The 19,223-nt window shown below is 38.8% G+C and overlaps 2 protein-coding genes across 2 annotated transcripts; both read left to right on the forward strand.

Annotated features, from left to right (window-relative positions):
• Nucleotides 1-1,937: 1,937 nt before the first annotated feature.
• LOC118827663 lies at nucleotides 1,938-8,838 on the forward strand. Its single transcript, XM_036599101.1, has 7 exons — nucleotides 1,938-2,319; nucleotides 3,898-4,010; nucleotides 5,687-5,874; nucleotides 7,363-7,444; nucleotides 7,732-7,911; nucleotides 8,145-8,224; nucleotides 8,823-8,838. Exons 1-7 carry the CDS (start codon nucleotides 1,938-1,940, stop codon nucleotides 8,836-8,838), a joined length of 1,041 nt encoding a protein of 346 aa, XP_036454994.1.
• Nucleotides 8,594-17,924, forward strand: LOC118827765. The gene is made up of 8 exons (XM_036599229.1): nucleotides 8,594-8,962; nucleotides 9,308-9,582; nucleotides 11,810-13,545; nucleotides 14,490-14,669; nucleotides 14,770-15,015; nucleotides 15,123-15,263; nucleotides 17,457-17,582; nucleotides 17,703-17,924. The coding sequence occupies exons 1-8, from the start codon at nucleotides 8,940-8,942 to the stop codon at nucleotides 17,853-17,855; spliced, it is 2,880 nt and encodes a 959-aa protein (XP_036455122.1). The 5' UTR covers nucleotides 8,594-8,939; the 3' UTR covers nucleotides 17,856-17,924.
• The last annotated feature ends 1,299 nt before the right edge of the window (nucleotides 17,925-19,223 follow it).

Consider the following 19,223-nt stretch of genomic DNA (forward strand, 5'->3'; position numbering starts at 1 on the left):
TAATTTTTTAGAAAAGCATAAATGCTGAAAGGAAGAGTGGAAATGCTCTCCTGGAGAGTGAACCAACTGCTACCAACAACAGCAAGGCTGGTGCACTGACCCAGTGTGATGCAGGGTGAGCTGAATGTACAACATGCTGTTACAACCAGGGGAGGGCAGCATACACCAGCTTTAGATTTAAGCACAGCTTATTCATTTTCCCCAACTGTCTGTCCGTCTACTCACATAGTCATAGACTGTTAGGTATAGAGGGAAATGATGACTATTAATCATGCTGGATTGAACACACACCGAGTTGACATTTCACCTACCTTGTACCTACACTCACTGGCCATTTTATTAGGTACATCTACCATAAGCACTTTGTAGGTTTACAGTTACTGACTGTCCCTCTGTTGCCGCATAATTTATTGGCCACCCTCTATCCAATCTATTAATGGAAAGGGGCTGTTATAGGACCACTGACCAAATTTTATGTGTGTGATGGACCGTTCTCAGCTAAGCACTGATAACGTTGAGGGTGGCTGACAAACCAACAAATTTGCAAAATTATAATTGACACACCTCTCTGCCAATCACAGTCGTCTCTAAATGTTACTTCCTCAGTCAAGAGAACAAGCAACTCTGACAAAACTCCAGTAAATTAGTTTGAATTATTAGACTAAGAAATGGTGGGAATGTATATTGCCTGGCATGCTATCCTGAACATCTAGAGGTTGGTGTAGTGTTGATTTCATTCCTGAAATTGAAACATTTTTGGATTAATCTATGTGGAAGACCAAACTCACAGCTCAATAGAAAAAACTATTAACTTAACAAGCAGCTCTGAGGTGCCTGCTGAAAAAAAAAGCCTGAACTAGCATGCATTCCATGCTGGTCTAAGCTGGACTAAGCCAGCTTATGCTGGTTTATGTTGGTCTGTTTCTGGTTTATCTGGTCATCCAGCATGATCATGCTGGCTGACAAGCATACCATTATCCAAAACACAACATGAACTGGTATTGCTGCTGATTAGCCCAATAACATCCATTTCTGCTGACCAGCATCTAAAACACAACATTTGCTGGTTTAGCTGTTGACCAGCCATGCTGGTCTGTGCTGTTGTTTCTAGCAGGGGTATGCTAAACTTTATATAGGTAACTATGTATGTTAAAAATCATTTTAATATCATGATAACATTACATAACAATGAATAACCTTACAGAACAGTGATAAGATCGGTTAGCTAATTAAGCTGACAACATTTAGCTTGATAAAACAGTCAGATTAACAAACACTGTAACAATACAGTTTAAAAAATAACAGGTCTCAATAAGTCTTTTCTTAAATTTGTTTTTGAGAATGGTCCTAAGCAAAACTCTACGTCAGATTCAAGACTGCAGATTCTTAAATCAAAGAATTGATCACACCTCTGTGCTCTTGAGTGTGCACAGATTCTCTTCTTACCTAAGAACTAATCTCAAATAAGGAAACATTGGTGAATGTCAGAATCTTCATGAAAACTGCGTAAGTGGGATTTAAGAAGAAATTTCTTCTTAAGAACGATTGGTAAATGAGGTTCATTGTGTAAAGATAAATAATGCACTCGTCCATTTTCCATCCATTTGTATTGTTTCATGAAAGTTTGCTAAAAGACCTCATGTAAAAGACGACCAGTCTTCTTTAGCATATACCAGTCCTCTTACTACCTTGTTAGCTCATCTGAAAGAGGTAGCTTCTGTTGCTAAAACCTCCTCATCATTAAACCCAAAAATCTTTGTCCCACTTAACATTTTAGTTATTCTTTTAGTCTGTCAGCACAGTGGTTTACAGATACTACCAGGTAGCATGTACTGAAAATCAGACAGATGTCAGAATTTTGCAAATGGTCAGCTCTGCAGCAAAAGTTGGGCTACAGCCAGTAACTGTACACCTAATTTGGAGGTGTTTCTGACAAAATGGTCAATAAGTGCAGGTATAAGGTACCTAACAAACTGACAACTCAGTGCACATCTGAGACTGTAGGTTTGACTGTGTGCTGCAACAGAATTGGACAGACGGAGTGTTTCTCTGAGGCCAGCAACCCCGCTGATTTGAACAGATCCCAGATCAGCCTGGCAGAGACTCAAAGACACAGAGTGGAAGTTATCAGAAAGATGATGGCCTCTCTGGATGCACGTGTGGAGAATGAGGCTGCCCAGCTGGTGATCATGGGTCTGAAAGGAGCCCTGGAGGCAAACGCTGGTAAACAGAATGAAGCTGCAGACAGAAACAAGGAGAGAGAGTCTGTATCCACTGATGAAAATGCACCCAAGAAGAAAGAGATCAAAATCAGCATGGGTATGTGGATAACTAGCCGCTGAGACGGTAGGAAACTGTCAGCATGGAAACTGGCCCACTGAAAAAAAACAATAGTGCTTTGAGTTCACTTGATTCAAATGTGTACATCATTTCCACACGAACAAAATATATTAAATCAGCACAGTTATTGCCAAAAGTAAGTAAGCTGGAAGACAATATCATATTAATGTAATAGATTTTATTCATGTGGAAATGATCAGGTGATTTTTTTTTCCACTGAATTGACTTAATTCAGATGTGTACATCATTCCCATATTAATAAAATATATTACATCAATACAATTTTTGCCAAAAGTAGGTAAACTGAATATGTGGGAAGCCGATCCTTTAAATCACTATAAAGGGCCCATATCCTACATTTCTTTTGTACATGTTCTTTTGTTTTACAACTTTTCCCTGAGGTACATTTATTAACTTATTGTTCTTTTAGAAAAATTCACTTGGATATGATAATTTTCCAACCTCTCTTTATTCCCTAGAATTAAACAGACTGTTACTGTCCCTTTAAGTGGGATATACGTATATAAACAGTGGATTGATGACCTGTATTGTGCCTTTGGCTGAGAGATGAATCATTTTTATAGAAACTACAATTTGAAAGAGTACAATTTTTAAATTGCAAATGACACAATTTTAATTATAGCCAACATTGTTAACAGCATTACCTTAACAGGTTTAAGCTGGGGACATTTAACCTAATAACCCAGAGCTTGGAAACCACCTGTAGATGAATTAGACCAGTCAGAAACAAGTCTGACACACTACGTTCAGCATTCAGTCCTTAAGCCAGAAAAAGTGGAAATGCTAGAGTTCTTGGTCAAAAACAAAGCCTGGACCTAATTTATAGAAAATAATCATGTTTTAATATTGGTCAGACCACAATTAGATATTTTACTCAAATCATTCAGCTCTAATTGTGCCTCATTCAAAAGCAGTCCAAGCAACACTCTTTATATCTTAAGCCTGAAATGGCGGGGCTGAACTCCTGCAGGCTGAATATGTGGATATGTGTACATGTATCCATTTTCGTGACTTCACAAAACACTGAATTAAAAACAGGCTGTTTTTGTAACTTAGTTTCCATTTATAAGCTGTTCGGACTGAGGATTGAGTGGTATGTTTTAAAAACTTTAACAGTGTTAAGACCCTAAAAGGCCAGGGTCTAAAGTTTTATTACACAATTCTATAACCTAAGAATAGCTCCACCAGTTTGTATTTTGGTCCCTTTAGTTACTAAATAATAAGAATTGGTATGGAGTAAGCCTGGGATTTTAAGGGGTTAACATACTACAGCAAACTTTTTCTATTTCACAGTGAAGAAATATCAGTTTTGTATCATATGGGACCTTAAAGAGGTTTTATGAATAATTATTAGTGAGGCAATCATCAAGGCTACAGGAGGCCCAAACAAAATACTGATAAAAAAAATCATAGTCGTCAATTTTCTATGTTTACATTTTATTTTTAGGGGTCTATTAGTGACCATTACAAAAACACAATTTGAAATGACAAAAAGATAATAAATGAAGACAGTATAAAACTGTAAATGTGTTGTAGATCAGTGGGCATGTCCAGCTGCGGAGACGTGTACAGTACAGCGTGAACAGGCCACAATTCAGGGCACATCAGAGCAGAGTGACTACAGTGAAAGCACTGACTCAACCAGTAAGGTAACACTATCATTACTGTAATGGAGGATGCCAGACCTATACATTATATTATATAGATTGCTCTGCAATTACAGGTTTACCATACTGTCTCTGTAATTATTGGCAACCTTGGTAAAACAAACATGCTTGCTAAACAAATTCTGAACAGGAACTCGATTAATGGCTTCTTTATAAACACTGAAGTTTCTGCTACAGCCTGAGTAGACTGATAAATCAATGTGATGACCAGTTATTAATCTCAGTGTTACACAGCTCTGCTAAAGCCTGAGTAGACTGATAAATCAATGTGATGACCAGTTATTAATCTCAGTGTTACACAGCTCTGCTAAAGCCTGAGTAGACTGATAAATCAATGTGATGACCAGTTATTAATCTCAGTGTTATACAGCTCTGCTAAAGCCTGAGTAGACTGATAAATCAATGTGATGACCAGTTATTAATCTCAGTGTTACACAGCTCTGCTAAAGCCTGAGTAGACTGATAAACCAAAGTGATGAGGCAGATATTTACCTCAGCACTACTGAGATCTTTGGAAGAATGATCAAACTGATAATCTCCTCAGTAGTTAACGTATTTGTGAGTGCTTGGGAGATTTTGGGAATAGCAGTGGACTGAAGCAGGCAGTGAGAAAAAAGTTGAGAATTTTGTAACCTCATTTCAAATTTAATAAGTGACTTTTTCATGAAATATATTAACAGAATAATTACAGAAAACTACCAGTTTTGGCATAAAAACAAGAAGGATGGTCATACAGATAATAACTTAATCCCTACTTCATCCCCAAAGTTTGAGGAAGGATCTGCAATGTTTTGGGGCTGTTTTTCCTCCAAAGGCCAAAGGAGAATCTTAGAATACACCACAGTCTCCATGAATTACCAGGACATTGAAAAAAAAATGCCCGTGTCTGCCGGGAAGCTAAAACTGGGTCATGATTGGGTCTTCCAGCAGCACAATATACCCCCAAATCTACACAACAATGTTTCCATGACCACAGAATCAAGCTTTGGCCATCCCATTCCCCTCACCTAAACTCCATTAAAAACCTGTGTGATGGTCTGAAAAGGAGAGCCCAAAAAGAGAGGACCTAGGACTCTGGAAGATCTGGGGAGGTTCTGTACTGAGGGGTGGTCTCAGATTCCTTGTTCTGTATTTTTTAGTCTCATTAAGTACTATAGGATAAAGGTCATTGCTGCTGTTCTGGCAAAGGGAGGTAGCACAAAGTAATATACAATTAACAAAGCCATGTGCCAATCATTATGAAACGTTTTTCTCGCTAAAGGTTTTCTTAGAATAAATTGACTTCAGTTAAAGCTCTCATATTTGTGTAAGATTAACCACAAAGACATTTTTTCATGACTGTTTACCCGTCTTTACCAAGGGTCCCAAAAATAATGGAGCTGACTATATAAATCAAGCCTCTTTCCAACATAATTATGCTTAATGTCTTATAAAATATGTATGCATGCTAAAAAACAGCAGAGTGTGGGGTACAATGGTCATCACAATGAATACAAATTTTACCTTGAATAAGAGAGTTTGTAAGACAGTTCATAGTCTGTTTATAGTATGAGTGGATAGAAATTGCAGATGAGCATCAGAGCTCACAGGAGTCAAGTGCATTTGAGTGTGTGTGACGCACCTTGTTGTCTCTTTCGTGCATTACCGGCTGTGTGCAGTGGAGTGAGCTGAGTGAGGTGTACAGTCAGAGTCAGCTCCAGCGCCACCTCTCACTGGCTCAGAGCCAGCAGTTCCTCCGGGAAGAGGAGCTGAGAGCCCGCCAGTACAGCGCTCTCTTCAGGCTTCGAGAGAAAGCACTGTGGGAGAGGACTCAGGCTGAGCTGGCATGGCTGGATCACTGCAAGAAGTGAGTATGTTACAATAACATGCATTAAAAGGCCTAATAATACAATGAAGAGCAAATTCATTTCATTGTGCATTAGAATGACAATGTCAGTAGAATGAAAGGATTCAGTCCATTAGAAAATGGACCAAATCCTTTCATTTAATGGCTTCAACTCTAAGGAACCTGTATGTAGGTCACAGTCCAATTATTCACTTTCATTACTCATATAACTCATCTTATAATATTAGTTTCATAGCAGCTGCCAAAAAGTCTAATACATGAAGTCCTTTTCTTATTATTCATCAATCTTAAGACATTCAGTGACCACTATAAATTATATCTGTAGCTACAACTAACATACACTTCAGCTATGATATTAAAACCATCTCCTTGTTTCTACACTCATTGTCTATTGTCATTGTCTAATACCTGCTCTGTGTTGGTCCTGTGGGGATCCTGACCAATAAAGAAGAGAGTGAAGGAGGGCTAACAAAACATGTAGAGAAACAGATGGACTACAGTCTGTAATTGTAGGACTACAACTGTACCTATATGGTTAGTGGAGCTGATAAAATGTATAATGAGTGTAGATACAAGGAGGTGGTTTTAATCTAACGGCTGATCGGTGTATAAGTTGTGTAGTTATGTGAGTGAGGAAATGATACATTAACCCGCATACACATCCTTAGAGTTTAAGGTATTAAATGCAAGTCTAGAGTCTGCTGAGTTCATCTTCTCATGTCACTTTCCTTCAAAATGAATATACTGTACTTGTAAATTATACATATTTAAGATTATATTTATCCCCTTGTTATCTTAAATATGTGACAATTACACATACAGTAAACATATATAAGGGCCTTTGATTAAATTGAAGGCAAGTTTGTTTCACTTTACGTTAGAAAATGGAAAGAATTCTTTTGTTTAACCTTTAAAGGATCCATATGTGTGTTAATACATCAGCCCCACACTCTTATAACTATATAACACAACACTTGCAGCAAATTATTACTATTTAAAAAAATAATATTTTTGCAAATGTTAATATGCAGTTCCTTTATATATAAATTTAAAAAGTAGAAAAAAAAACACGTGGAACATGTAAATATTTGGACACTCTTAAAGCAGTAAAAAGTCTCAAAACTTAACAAACTTGTTAGAATTGTCATTAGGAATTGACAGCTGATGGCAATTTCAGAGTGTAATAAATTGGACTCTAAGACTCCATAATAATAAGTTTTGAGACTAATAACTAAATAAGTGATTAAATATATAATGTTAAGCATATGAGCATTTCATGTTAAGGTGATAAAACTCGCCCTATGCCAGTATGTCTCAAGTATTGTTAACCAATTTAACCGACTTAGAGGAGAATTCAAACTCAGTCTGTGCAGAAGGAAACTCCTCCACATGCCCTAATGTGTAATGCATTAAGTGCAGCTGACCAACTACTTCAGACAGGTTAGCGATAAGATTATTACATAATATGGTCTATTGCTTCTCTATCAGGCAGGTTACGTCAGAGGACAACTCTCTTGCTGAAATCAAGCGGAAGCAGGAGGAAGTAGTGAGCAGGCTGAGACAGGAGCAGGTGAAAGCAACATGATTGGCAGCATTAAGGGTTATGCATTATTGATGATTTCATCAGTTTTGTTTACCTTATATTCCACTGACATGAGACAAATAGCAATGTTCAGTTTTAAAGCATTGACTTTATAGGTGAAGGAAAAGTTCTGCTAATGTAACTTTTGAACAATATGTATTGGTCCATTGTTTGTGAAATGATTGCACTATGGTGGACATGGGTGTTAAAAAATAAAAACATTTCTTATGACAGCAGTGATACATACCAGTTATCACCATCTTTGTAATTAACAGGCAGAAATCCACCACTGGCGTAATGTATATAAATGCGGACGGCAGCAGCGTCGGCTGCTGCTTTGCCATCAGAGGGACATCCTGGACATCAAGAAGTCGGCTACTCACTTTAGAGAAGTGCTGCAGAAGCAGGCCGAGGCGGAGACTGACACTAGGCCCGTGGACGCAGCTCCAGCTCCGGTAACTACTCTCCAGCAACTGCCATCACTCTGCCTTCCACTGACATCCTGCCCCGCAGCTAGTGCCTGTCTTAATGAAGGTCACCACACAACGGGCCTTAAGCGCTGTCACTGTACTGGGGTGAAGGACTGGGGCAGGACAGCTGGATTGTGCCGCAATTATCCAGGTGCTGCGCTGAGATGTGCTTAAAGCTTACAGAACTGTGTTGTGTTATTGCTTCTTCTTTTCCACAGGAGGCAAAGAGTTTTATCACCAAGCCTGGGATTATACATGCAGCCGGAAGCAGAGATAAGTCACCTGGAAAGCAGGGGAGGCAAGTGTGCGACAATTCACTTCTATTGTCATGCCTTAAACACATGAGGGTTATTTACCATTTATCGCTGATGTACAGGAGCCATTGATGCCAGCTCTGGTGTATTTTTATGTGCACCATCTTAGGGATTTAGGAAATACTGCAGTGCAGCATTTAGCATATGCCAAGGCTGCGGAGTATGACACACGGCATGTTTTCTTTTTTTTCTGAGCCATGAGGTTGCAGTACAGTACAGGATGCGAATATCATAGGCTTGTTGTCTGTCTTTGGCGTGCACTGTACTCTATCATTGTTACAATGCAGCACTCAGAGTAATTACCCTGAGAGATGGAGAGAGAGAGAGAGAGCGAGAGGGAGAGAGAGAGAGAGATGTAGGGAAGCACAGAGAGAGAGAGAGGACGGAGGGGGGCTGGATGGGAAAGGGAGGCAGAGCGATTGGACACAGGGAGAGAGACAGAGAGCGAGTGAGAGAGAGACCCAGAGAGAAAGAGGGGGGAGCGAGCCAGAGGAGAGGATATTGAAAGGGAAAAGAGGGCACAGCTGTAGAGAGGGATGCAGGCTGTTTCGCTTGCTCTCTCTCTGCTCACACATCACTCAGATGGGACTGCGAGTGAAGATTTAGTGGGGAGTGGCTGCAAGGACCTGAAGGAGGACAGTCTACTGTACCTCCGCCTGTTTGCTTCTTCTGTGGCTCTGCTGGCACTGTGATGCCACTATGCCAGCCATGAACAGGCCAGGGTAGGTGGAAGACATTTCTCTCTCTTTCTGTCTACACACATCTCTCTCTCTCTTTCTGTCTAGCTCACACTCTCTACTTCACATGCATGGCCTTCTTTCTGAGAGTGTGTCTATGTTACATAATGAGGACTTAGCAGGGGAAAAAAAGACCCCAGGGATTCCACCAGAGCACAGTGCATTTCTCGAGATCAATGCCGTCTTTCATGTGGGATGATAAAGCCGTTCTAAGTGGCACTCGTCTCGATAATCCGATCCCATCCCGCCGCAACGTGAAGCCGCCGGGATAAGGCCCAGGCTGACCCTGATTCAGCAGAGCAAGCACTAACTTTTGTTTTGTTTCCGCAGATTTTTGACTAAAGCAGGTCTGAGGAGGCTCCTGACGTCGGATGAAGTATGGAGCTTTGGAAGGAAGAGGAGTTCAGGAGAACAAATCCAAACGGAGCAAGAAACTCTACAACAGACGACAGGTTCCAAAGAGTCATGTGACCCCAAGCGCTTCTTAGCATACAGTCATCGAAGCCAGCCTCTCCATCACGCTGAGAGAAAAGTGAAAAGCGAAGATGGAAAGCCTTCACATCAGCGCGAACCACTGAAGGAAGACTTTAAAGCTCATGGTTATGGTGGGTGAAGTATTTAAATGGGAAAATTCAACCTGTTTTTTTCACAAATTCCTGTATAATTAAATGGTTTAATGTCAGTCAGAGTGGTTTGATGTGATGTGCTCCATTCTTGAGAAACTTACAGAGTCAGAATTGTTCAGAGAGGTGGCAACAGGAAGCAGGTGTCTGAATTTAATGCTACCTCACAGAAAGTTATTGCATGAAATGGAAGTTACAAATATGCTGCCTAATTCCTTGGGCATTGGTCCTCATTCACCAATTGTTCTTACGAAGAAATTTCTTCTTAAAACCTACTTATGCAGTTTTCACTGTTTTACTTTCACTGTTTTACCATTAACAACATTAGATATAATATATAATATTATATATAATAACATGAAATTACTAGAAGGTATGGAAGTCACTGGCCAATTTGGATAGCAAATACAATAACTATTTGGTAAATACAATAACTAGTTGGTAAGTTTCTCTGCAATGAACCATTTAACATCAAACTTGATGTGGAATGTGGAATTGGAAAGTCCTACACCAATTCAACAGTTGTCACTACTGTGGTTAAATGGACGTTTCACAGTGGTTAATAGTATATCATCAAAAAAAGTAACAAAATGTTTTTTTCTCTATTTTAACTTTAAGGAGTAGCCGCACTGCACTGTTGTTTTCCATTTCATTTGAATATTTGACAAGACTTTTCCCAAGTTATTGTTGACAGGGCTATAATTCATTGTCAGTGCTGATTTACTGCCTACATCCTGCATTTTTGCTGACTCATACTATTAGCTGAATGATTCAGTCCTCTCACTGTACTAGGCTGACTTGCTGTGGTGGTAAGTAAATATATCTACACAAAGAACAGTAACACAACCTGTTCTGTAGCCAGATCTGACCAGGATATTTGATTAATCTTCCATTTCCGTTTTAATACAGTACAGTGCAAAAGTCAGAGACCCCTCATTTATTTAATTCTCAGCCAAAAAGCCATTAAGTATAAGTTTCAGGATATTTTCAAGATATTTTTCAGATAATCCACCTAAGGAAAGAGAAAGTCAAATGAATATATCTGAAAAAAACAGACGCTTCTAAATCTGTAGCTCAAGAAGTTATTATAAGACAAAGTGAAAGTGGGACTCCTAACAAATGTGACCTGTGTAGACCACCAAAACTGTCACCATCAGATAAACAGCACTCAAAGCTTTCATCTTTGTGTAGAAATCAAGCTCCACTCTTGCTTCAGATCTGAAAAAATATACAGTTTTTTTCTGTCCATCCTTCCACTGTGAGTAGATAACTCAACACTATGAGCCTGAACATGTAGATGTCGAGAAGCCCTTACTGATAAAAGGAAATAGGCAAAAAAAAAAATTGGCAACACTTTATTTGGAGTGGTCCTTTGTAGATGATGAACATAACAGATTATCAGTAATACATCAACAACATATTAGTGAAATAGCAATAGTGAAGCATCTGAATACATTGAAGTAAATATCTTGTAGATGTTCTGTCGATACATTACTTACATTGATTAGATGGATTGTTAATATGTTACTTCCATTACGCAAAACCTAACCTTACCCAACCTTTCCCAAAATTTAACCCTCACCCTGGCCCTAATCCTAACCCTAACCTTAACCTCAACCCCAACCTAATCCTAACCCTCATATGTTTTTGACATGTTACTGAGAGTCCGTTGAGTGTTTGTTTCAACTAAAAGGGCCACTCAAAATGAAGTGCCATGAGAACATCAAACAAAGAAGCCAGTGGTGTTCTCAGAACAATGGACTGGCCACTCCAAAGTCCAGATACCTTCTCAGATGAGGGCCCCCCAAATGGCCAAGATGGGAAAAGTGGGAAAAGACCATCTGAGAATGGACAAGGGAGGCACAAGAACAGCCAAAGCTCTTGGGGACGTGATGTGTTTGAGATTAAATGTGTTTGAGATTACTCAGATTGTGAGAAACAGAAAATGCAACCAACTTCTAAGACTGAACTTTGAAGGTGTGGAAAAATATCCCTGCAGATTTCTTTGAAAAAATGAAAGCAGTTCCCACAAAAAGAATGGAAAAACACTAAATACTTTTTTTCCTGGCTCTGAGAAATACATAAGTCTTTGACTGGAAATGAAATAAATGAAAGGTGGTCTCTGACTTGTGCAGTACTGTATATATGAATTTTCCATTTTATTGATGACACACTTCTAATGTTTACTTATTAGAGTTTGTCCTTCCAGAGCACGAGCCTGAGAAGAACATCCAAAGCCCTTTGCATAAAGGGCAACATCATGAGAAGGTGACCCCACCCAAAAGCAGTGAAGTATACTCAGGGGAAAGAATACAATACCCAGCTGAAGTCACTTGGAAGCCTATCAAGAATGTGCAGCATTTCACATCAGGACAACACAACCAAACTAGTTGTGGAATCACTGACAGGGCTCCTATTGTGTCCAGTTTGTCATCTGACATAGAGGAAGACCTGCCCTATGATTATGAAGACAGCCATCAAAAACCCAGAGAACAGAGAGAAATGAAGCTTCAAGAGGCTTTGAAGACCTATTCCGCCTCAGATGATACAGACTGTGGCCAGGTAATAACCGACAATGCGACTCTCAATGTGGAGAACAACCAACGGTCACAGACTGTATTGCTGTTCAACAATAATCATGAGATTTGCGGTGAGACAAAGAAGAGTGAATCAAATACAGCTTACACACGAATATGGCACAATTCAAAAGAGTCATTCACAGATAAACCACTCATTGCTAATTTGGTCCAGGTTTTAAGCAGCGATCTGAAAAGAGGTGAGGAGAGTCCAACTTGTGATGATAGCCTTTCTGAGACAGAAGATAGATCAGAACCCTTTTCACTCCAGAGTGAAGCACTGGCCTGGTCTGAAGAAGAGAGAGATGGTTTTAATGAAGAGAAAACTGAAGCAAGCACATGCTCCTTGGTCTTCGCTGAAAAGTTCATTGTGTTCTCAGAACCGCCATATTACCATCAGTCCAGCAATGAGGTGGGTTGCCATGATGCCCCTTATTATGAGAGGGAAATGACCACAGAGTGCACCCTCTCAGAGATTCTTTCTCCAGTAGATGAGGTTTTGTCATATGGAAGTGCTGAGCTCCCTCCTTCGGTTAAAGGAGGTGGTGGTTCAGGACCAAATAGTAACAGTTTACCACCTCCTCCACCTGCCTTCGAGATCATCACATGGACTAGTGAGGAAGATCTTCCAGCTCCACCTGACTTTGTTGAAGACGTTTCCATCAACAGTGAGAACTTCCCTAACCTTCCTGTGGACTTGTCTTTAAGTAGAAAAGAGACTAGAAGTCTAGGCTCGGGGAGTCTGGGGGAGAGTGAGGTCAATAATGATGCTGTGATTGGAGATGGATGTAAAACCCTTTCTCCTAAACTGGCCACAGGGCAGGACGAAGAGGACGAGTGCTCGGAGTACACCAGCTCTCTTCCTGTGGATGACAGTAATGAGACTGAAGACCCTTTATCCTCCTTTCACATTGGAGACAGGGTTCTTGTCTGCAACTCAAGACCAGGCATCCTGAAGTATAAGGGATCCACTGCATTTGCCGGGGGTTTTTGGGCTGGCGTGGCACTGGATACTCCCAATGGAAACCACAATGGCACTTTCAGGGGTGTAAAGTACTTTACATGTGAAAAGAACCACGGGGTCCTGGTCAGAGCAGAAGACGTTAGTCATCTGCATAGAGATCACTGCAGTGGTTTGAATACTCATGTGGATGAGGATACCTTCTCAGATGGCCAAGATGGGAAAAGTGGGAAAAGACCATCTGGGAATGGACAAGGGAGGCACAAGAACAGCCAAAGCTCTTGGGGACGTGATCTGTCAGCTCCAAAACAGACAGGCCTGCAGGAATTGTGTGAAAATGATGCCACCAGAGACACATTCAATGAGTTATCAAGTGGTTCAAGATCCAGTGAAAAATCTCCATTAAAGGTGAATCACTCTTATTGTGAAACAAATATGCATAACCTGTCAAATGGACACCTTGCCTTCTTTCAAAAATTAAATTTTGATATTGTTACTTCCAATAACGAGAATGAAAATAAGATAAGAAATGAAATGGGGAAAGTTCTGATAGTTAAGTCATGACCAGACCTTAGTAAGACATGAGAATGAGATAATTAAGTTCTGATAGTTAAGTCATGACCACAACTTAGTAAGGCATGAGAATGAGATAATTAAGTTCTGACAGTTATGACATAGCCACAACTTAGAAAGGCATGGGAATGAGATAATTCATTAATTCCCACATTTTGCTAAGTCATGGCCACAACTTAACAGTCTTTTTCCCACAGCTTAGTAAGGCATGAGAATGAGATAATTAGGCTCTGATAGTTATGTCATAGCCATGACTTAGTAAGGCATGGGAACGAGATCATTCATCCATTCCTATGTTTTGCTACGTTGTGAACACAACTTAATAATCTCGTTTCCACGCCTTACTAACTCATGGCCACACATTAGGAGCGTTCAAATACAGTGCACTTACTTGGCACTTATTTACATCATAACATTGCAACACAAATTGGGCAAAATAAAACAGCTAATTGGCAGACTGCTGATTGTGTATTTGGAGCAAAAACTGACCGATTCCGATCCTGGCAGATTACGATTTAGCACCTCTAGTTTGAGTAGTGATATCACAACAAATCAAATATCACAGATCAAATATTTGGGCTTTGCCATTATTTAAGTTAACCTATTGCAAAGCAACAAAGAAAACATATTTACATCTTTTGCATTAAGACATTTTAAAAGCTAGGCATCTCCAAAGTTTTAATGGACTGTGTATATGTGCAAAACCACTGAAGTACTTAACTCAATGTTGTGAATGTGCAAAATGTACATTTTATAAAACCAAACTTTTTCCACTTTAGGTCGATCATAAGCTTGTTTGTTACAATGAGCAGAACAAGCATCATGTTGAGGAGACTGATGTTCTGATAGAGAGATTAACTGAGGAGATTTTTGCGGATGCTTTGAAGAGTGTGCAGGAGACCAGGAAGAGACATAGACAGATAATCAGATCTAAGCACGACAGTAAACCTATTGATTCTGTAAGTAACCCAATTCATGGCTCCACAGAATATTAAATTAGCTGTGCATTTTGTCAGAATTACATTTATTTTCTCACAGATCTGAACATTTTCTTCTCAGGGCTTTAGGAAAAGGGAAAACAGTAACTTTGCAACTAACAAGCCATGTCTCATGGATCAGTGGCATCAGGTGCATCCTGAAACACCCCCACAAATACAGGTCCAGCCTCATGAGCACGGCATTGTCTACAGACTGGTAGATGCCACAGTTGAGGCTCTCTGTGGCCAAGCGGGTGAAGCTGCACTCGATGTTTGTGAAACACCAAGCCACTTAGTAGATGATAAAAGCTGCAAAGGCTACAGGCAGGTAAGTACTTTCTACTTTCTAAGGAATAAGGGTTGTTGTTAATGTATGGCTTGCATGTGTATATCACTATTTATTCAAAGGAAAACAACACCCTGCTCTCATTTCAGGTCCTCTTCCAGTTAGCATCTGATGTACTACATGAGGTTTGTGCCAATATATTGGAAACAAGCAGCTCTGTCCAGAAAACAAAGGCAACATCAGTGATCTCAGCTCTGCAGAAAGGGCAAATTTCAGTGGCCTATTTAAAGGTAAGATCAGACAAGAAACCAAATATATACTATTTAGAAATCTTTGAAATATTATATCATAATTACCGGCAGTCAGAAGGAATGACTCAAAAGTTGCTTTTTTTGTATTGCTCAATTATACAAGTCAACAAAAGATGGATTTATTAGTAATTTTCTAGGTCATTCTTTAACCTTCATGATTACCTCACATTGTTTATAAGTGAAGTAATTGTTCATGCATGTCATTTAGGGCCAGCTTTGGCGACCCATATTAGGCCTAAGCCTAAACTAAAAAGGATTTCCAGTAGCAATTCACCACTGGCTTTGCAGTTTGGCCCAAGAATAGGCTTAGTCTCAAAAAGTGGATCCCACTGTCGGCTTGCCCAGCTAACCTAAAATTAATTTTAGGTTTTCCACCAATTTTTCAAATTTCTGTATAATAAAATTTTTATGATGTTAACAAAGACATTCAGATGGTTTGATGCAAAATGCTTCACTCTAGAGAAACTGTCCAAGTCAGAATGTTTACATTGGTGGTGATAGGAACCAGGTGACTGAGGAGTTTAATGACTGTACAAGCGTTCTCACAGAAAGCTGTTTCATGAAATGGTTATAAATTAAAGTTTTTGGCCTAAAATGTATTTTTTAAATGCATTTGTGTCAGAGAGGTACATACAGGGAATTGTAAGACAAAATAGTCCATAAAGAAAACCTATTTTTTAAGACCACATACGAAAACATCAGAAGACATGTAGGTTCATTGGTAGTTCTGAACAGTAAATAAAATGGCTATTTGTGTTGTAGACATTTATTTCTCTACTATGAATGCTTTCACATCAAACCACTCTGAATGACTTGGTTTACATCTAAGCAGTCTGTGGAGTTCCCCTTTAAAACCAGTAGTGATTCAGCCTTTGCTTCCACACCACTGTGAAAGCTCCTCATGTAGCAAAGCCACTGATAGATAATAAGACTAATCTGTCATGCTTTTATAAAGATGATAAAGATGGATTTTTCTTCTCCACATGTTTTCCAACATAGCTCTCAGTTCTCAATGACATTTTAATCTAGTCATCTCAGCCATGTCATCAGTTGAATCTCCTCCACCTCAAACCACTTAAATCACTTGATGAGCAGTGTGGCGTCTTGCATTGTCTCAAAATATCCAGTTATCTTTTGTGGTTTTCCTCCTTTAATTGAGCAGCTGCTATACATCAGTGTATTCCGTAAGGGCACATGAGCGGTTGTTTTTACTGGGAGTGTATATTAGTGCAGACACTTGGTGGAGCTGAAGTCATATTGAAGTTGTTAGCAAAATGAAAGGAAAGAACATTAAGTGAAATGTGAAGTAAATATAGTACTGTGCAAAAGTCAGAGACCACCATTTATGTATTTGACTAATTTGAAAGTTAAAATGCCCATTAAGTTCAGGCTAGTAATTATTCAGCATCGGGAAAAAAGCAGAAAACATTTTATAACAGAAAATAACACAGAGGCCACAACAACTCTATAGTAAATAATAATGTTAATAATATTATTAAAACACTCAGTATTTAGTGCCCAATCTTTGGTGCAGCTTCCATTCTTTTTGTTAGGCTTGTTTTCATTTTTTGAAAGAAACCTGCTGGAATATTTTTCATACCTCCAAAGTTCAGTCTTAGAAGTTGGTTGCATTTTCTGCTTCTTATAATCCAAGTAATTCCCTACATTCAGTACATTCAATAATGTTGAGGTCTGGGCTTTGGAGAGGCCAGTCCATTTTTCAGCATGACTCCTTGACAGCTACACATCCTTTTGGACCCATAGCGTTGAGCTGTCTTCTTACAGTGGAAGAATGAACAGAAACACTATTTATTCAGATCTGAAGCAAAAGTGGAGCTTGATTTTCTCCTCTCTCTCAAAGATAAAAGCTTTTAGTACTTATCTGATGGTGGTCTACCAGGTTATGCATGGTTGTCCCATTTTCTCTATATATTTTTAATGATATTTTAATAAACCCCAGTTTTAGAGCGTCCTGTCTTTAACATATTTTCTTCAACTTCCTCTTTCCTTATGTAAGTGGATTATCTTATATCTAATCTCATCAGAAATGTTTCCTGTGAGACATGAATAACTTTTACTTAATGGCTATTTTGAATAGAAATTAAATAAACAAGGGGTAGTCTTTGACTTTTGCACAGTACTACATATGTGCAAATATTTATTTTAATCCAGGCTGCAGTGAAAAGGGAGACCCAGAAAGTGCTTAATCTGGAGCGCACTGATCAACAAATGACAGAGATGCTGCAAACACTGTGCAAATACTGGTATGCCAAGAGGGACCGAGTGGACTACATCTTGGTTTGTACAAAGATTTTAATGCTAAAACTTTTAAATGAATAAGAGATAGTAGTATTGATTTGTTAGAGTTAATATTATCTACACTGTAATTTCTCATGTTTTCATTTTATCCCTTTGTAGATTCAGGAGCTTCACAGCGAGGAGAGGCAGTGGGTGGATTACAGCACTGACCAGATCACTGTGAAAATACGACTGGCTGAGGAGATCTTCAGGCTACTTCTGGATGACACTATATCAGTTCTTAACCACATTTATATATCAGGCAACAAGTGACACAAAATTTAGCACTCTTATCATGTCATCTTAACGAACAACAAATCTGTTTTTAAGACAATCTGTTTTGTTAACTCTTCAAATTGATTTGCATTATTTTTCTCTGTGCAGTTTTAGCTAGAATCTAAATTAAATAAATGCGTGTTTGTAGACTGTGTGTTGTAATTCAGTTTTCAAATTGAAAACTTCACAAATTCAACGGAAAAATTATGTGATGCATACATAAAGAGAAAGAGGGGATGATTATGGGTTTTAGTATTATGACCCAGCAGGTCAAATGGCACTGCACCATGACATGGTTTCTCAACTATCCCGAAACTGGACCTATATCATTGCTAAAATGTGATTTTTCTCCTCATAGAGTAACAAAGTTACATGTTTGAGACTTTCAAATGGTCTTAATCACCTTCTTTGGTCTCACAGTACTTTTTGACATTTGGCAAATTTTAAAAAGGCCTTAAAGTTAACTTGACCTATGCACAAGATTTTAGAAGCTAATGTAAGTAAGGCCTTTCACAATTATTGCATAATAACTTGATCACAATTGTTTAAGCAGACCACAATTATTTTCCACAGTTAAAAGAAAAAAGGACTATTAAATTATTTGTATGGCACTTAATCGTCAGCTACAATTTCATGATCCTGACAGGCCTAAGTGTAAGCTAGCAAGTAATGGTGTATGCTGGAAACCGAGGTATAAATACTGGAAGTGAATGCAGGGCAGTCCCAATGAGGCCTGTAACATGGCAGCTCGGCAACCCTTAAGTTTTTATTGGACCCCTTGTATTGCCACATTGCAATTTTACACTCATGGCTTTATTGATTGCTACAAAAACTAAATAATATATTTCAACCATTAGTCTAGGCTTGGTTGAGATACACAGCAAGTAAACAGGCAAATCACATGTACTTTGTTTTTATTTTATTAATTCATAATTAATTCAACATAATTGCCATCTTGGCAACTGGGGTTGCATGGGAACCCATAAGATCATAGTTACCCTTGATAGGCACTGTTCTTCTCTTTGGTCTCTTTTATAAAAAGCTGAAGCCCCATAGTGAGAGGTGTGGCCAAATGTAAAGCAGTACAGATGAAAAAGTATTATACATTATACATTAAAAAGGAATGTGACTAAAGTGTAACTGTGTAAAAAGTAGACTCTTTTGCCTTTAAATAGAATTATGTAGAAGTAAAGGTCATTTGAAAATACTCAGGAAAGTGCAAATCCATCAAAAGTTTATTTAAGGACACATAACTGAGTAAATATCACCAGTTATTAACTACATCATACTGAGTGTATATATATATATATATATATATATATATATATATATATATATATATATATATTTTCTGTCACCCGCAGC

The sequence above is a fragment of the Colossoma macropomum genome, unplaced genomic scaffold, assembly GCF_904425465.1.
Source record: "Colossoma macropomum unplaced genomic scaffold, Colossoma_macropomum, whole genome shotgun sequence".
Taxonomy (NCBI): domain Eukaryota; kingdom Metazoa; phylum Chordata; class Actinopteri; order Characiformes; family Serrasalmidae; genus Colossoma; species Colossoma macropomum.

Bases quoted from the DNA above. Each gene is read 5' to 3' on its own strand.
- LOC118827663 (XM_036599101.1), top strand. From the start codon at position 1,938: ATGGTCAATAAGTGCAGGTATAAGGTACCTAACAAACTGACAACTCAG. The intron at 4,011-5,686 runs GTAACACTATCA...GGCTGTGTGCAG, and splicing joins GCACTGACTCAACCAGTAAG to TGGAGTGAGCTGAGTGAGGT. The intron at 7,445-7,731 runs GTGAAAGCAACA...TGTAATTAACAG, and splicing joins GCAGGCTGAGACAGGAGCAG to GCAGAAATCCACCACTGGCG.
- LOC118827765 (XM_036599229.1), top strand. From the start codon at position 8,940: ATGCCAGCCATGAACAGGCCAGG. The intron at 8,963-9,307 runs GTAGGTGGAAGA...TTGTTTCCGCAG, and splicing joins CCAGCCATGAACAGGCCAGG to ATTTTTGACTAAAGCAGGTC. The intron at 13,546-14,489 runs GTGAATCACTCT...TTTCCACTTTAG, and splicing joins GTGAAAAATCTCCATTAAAG to GTCGATCATAAGCTTGTTTG.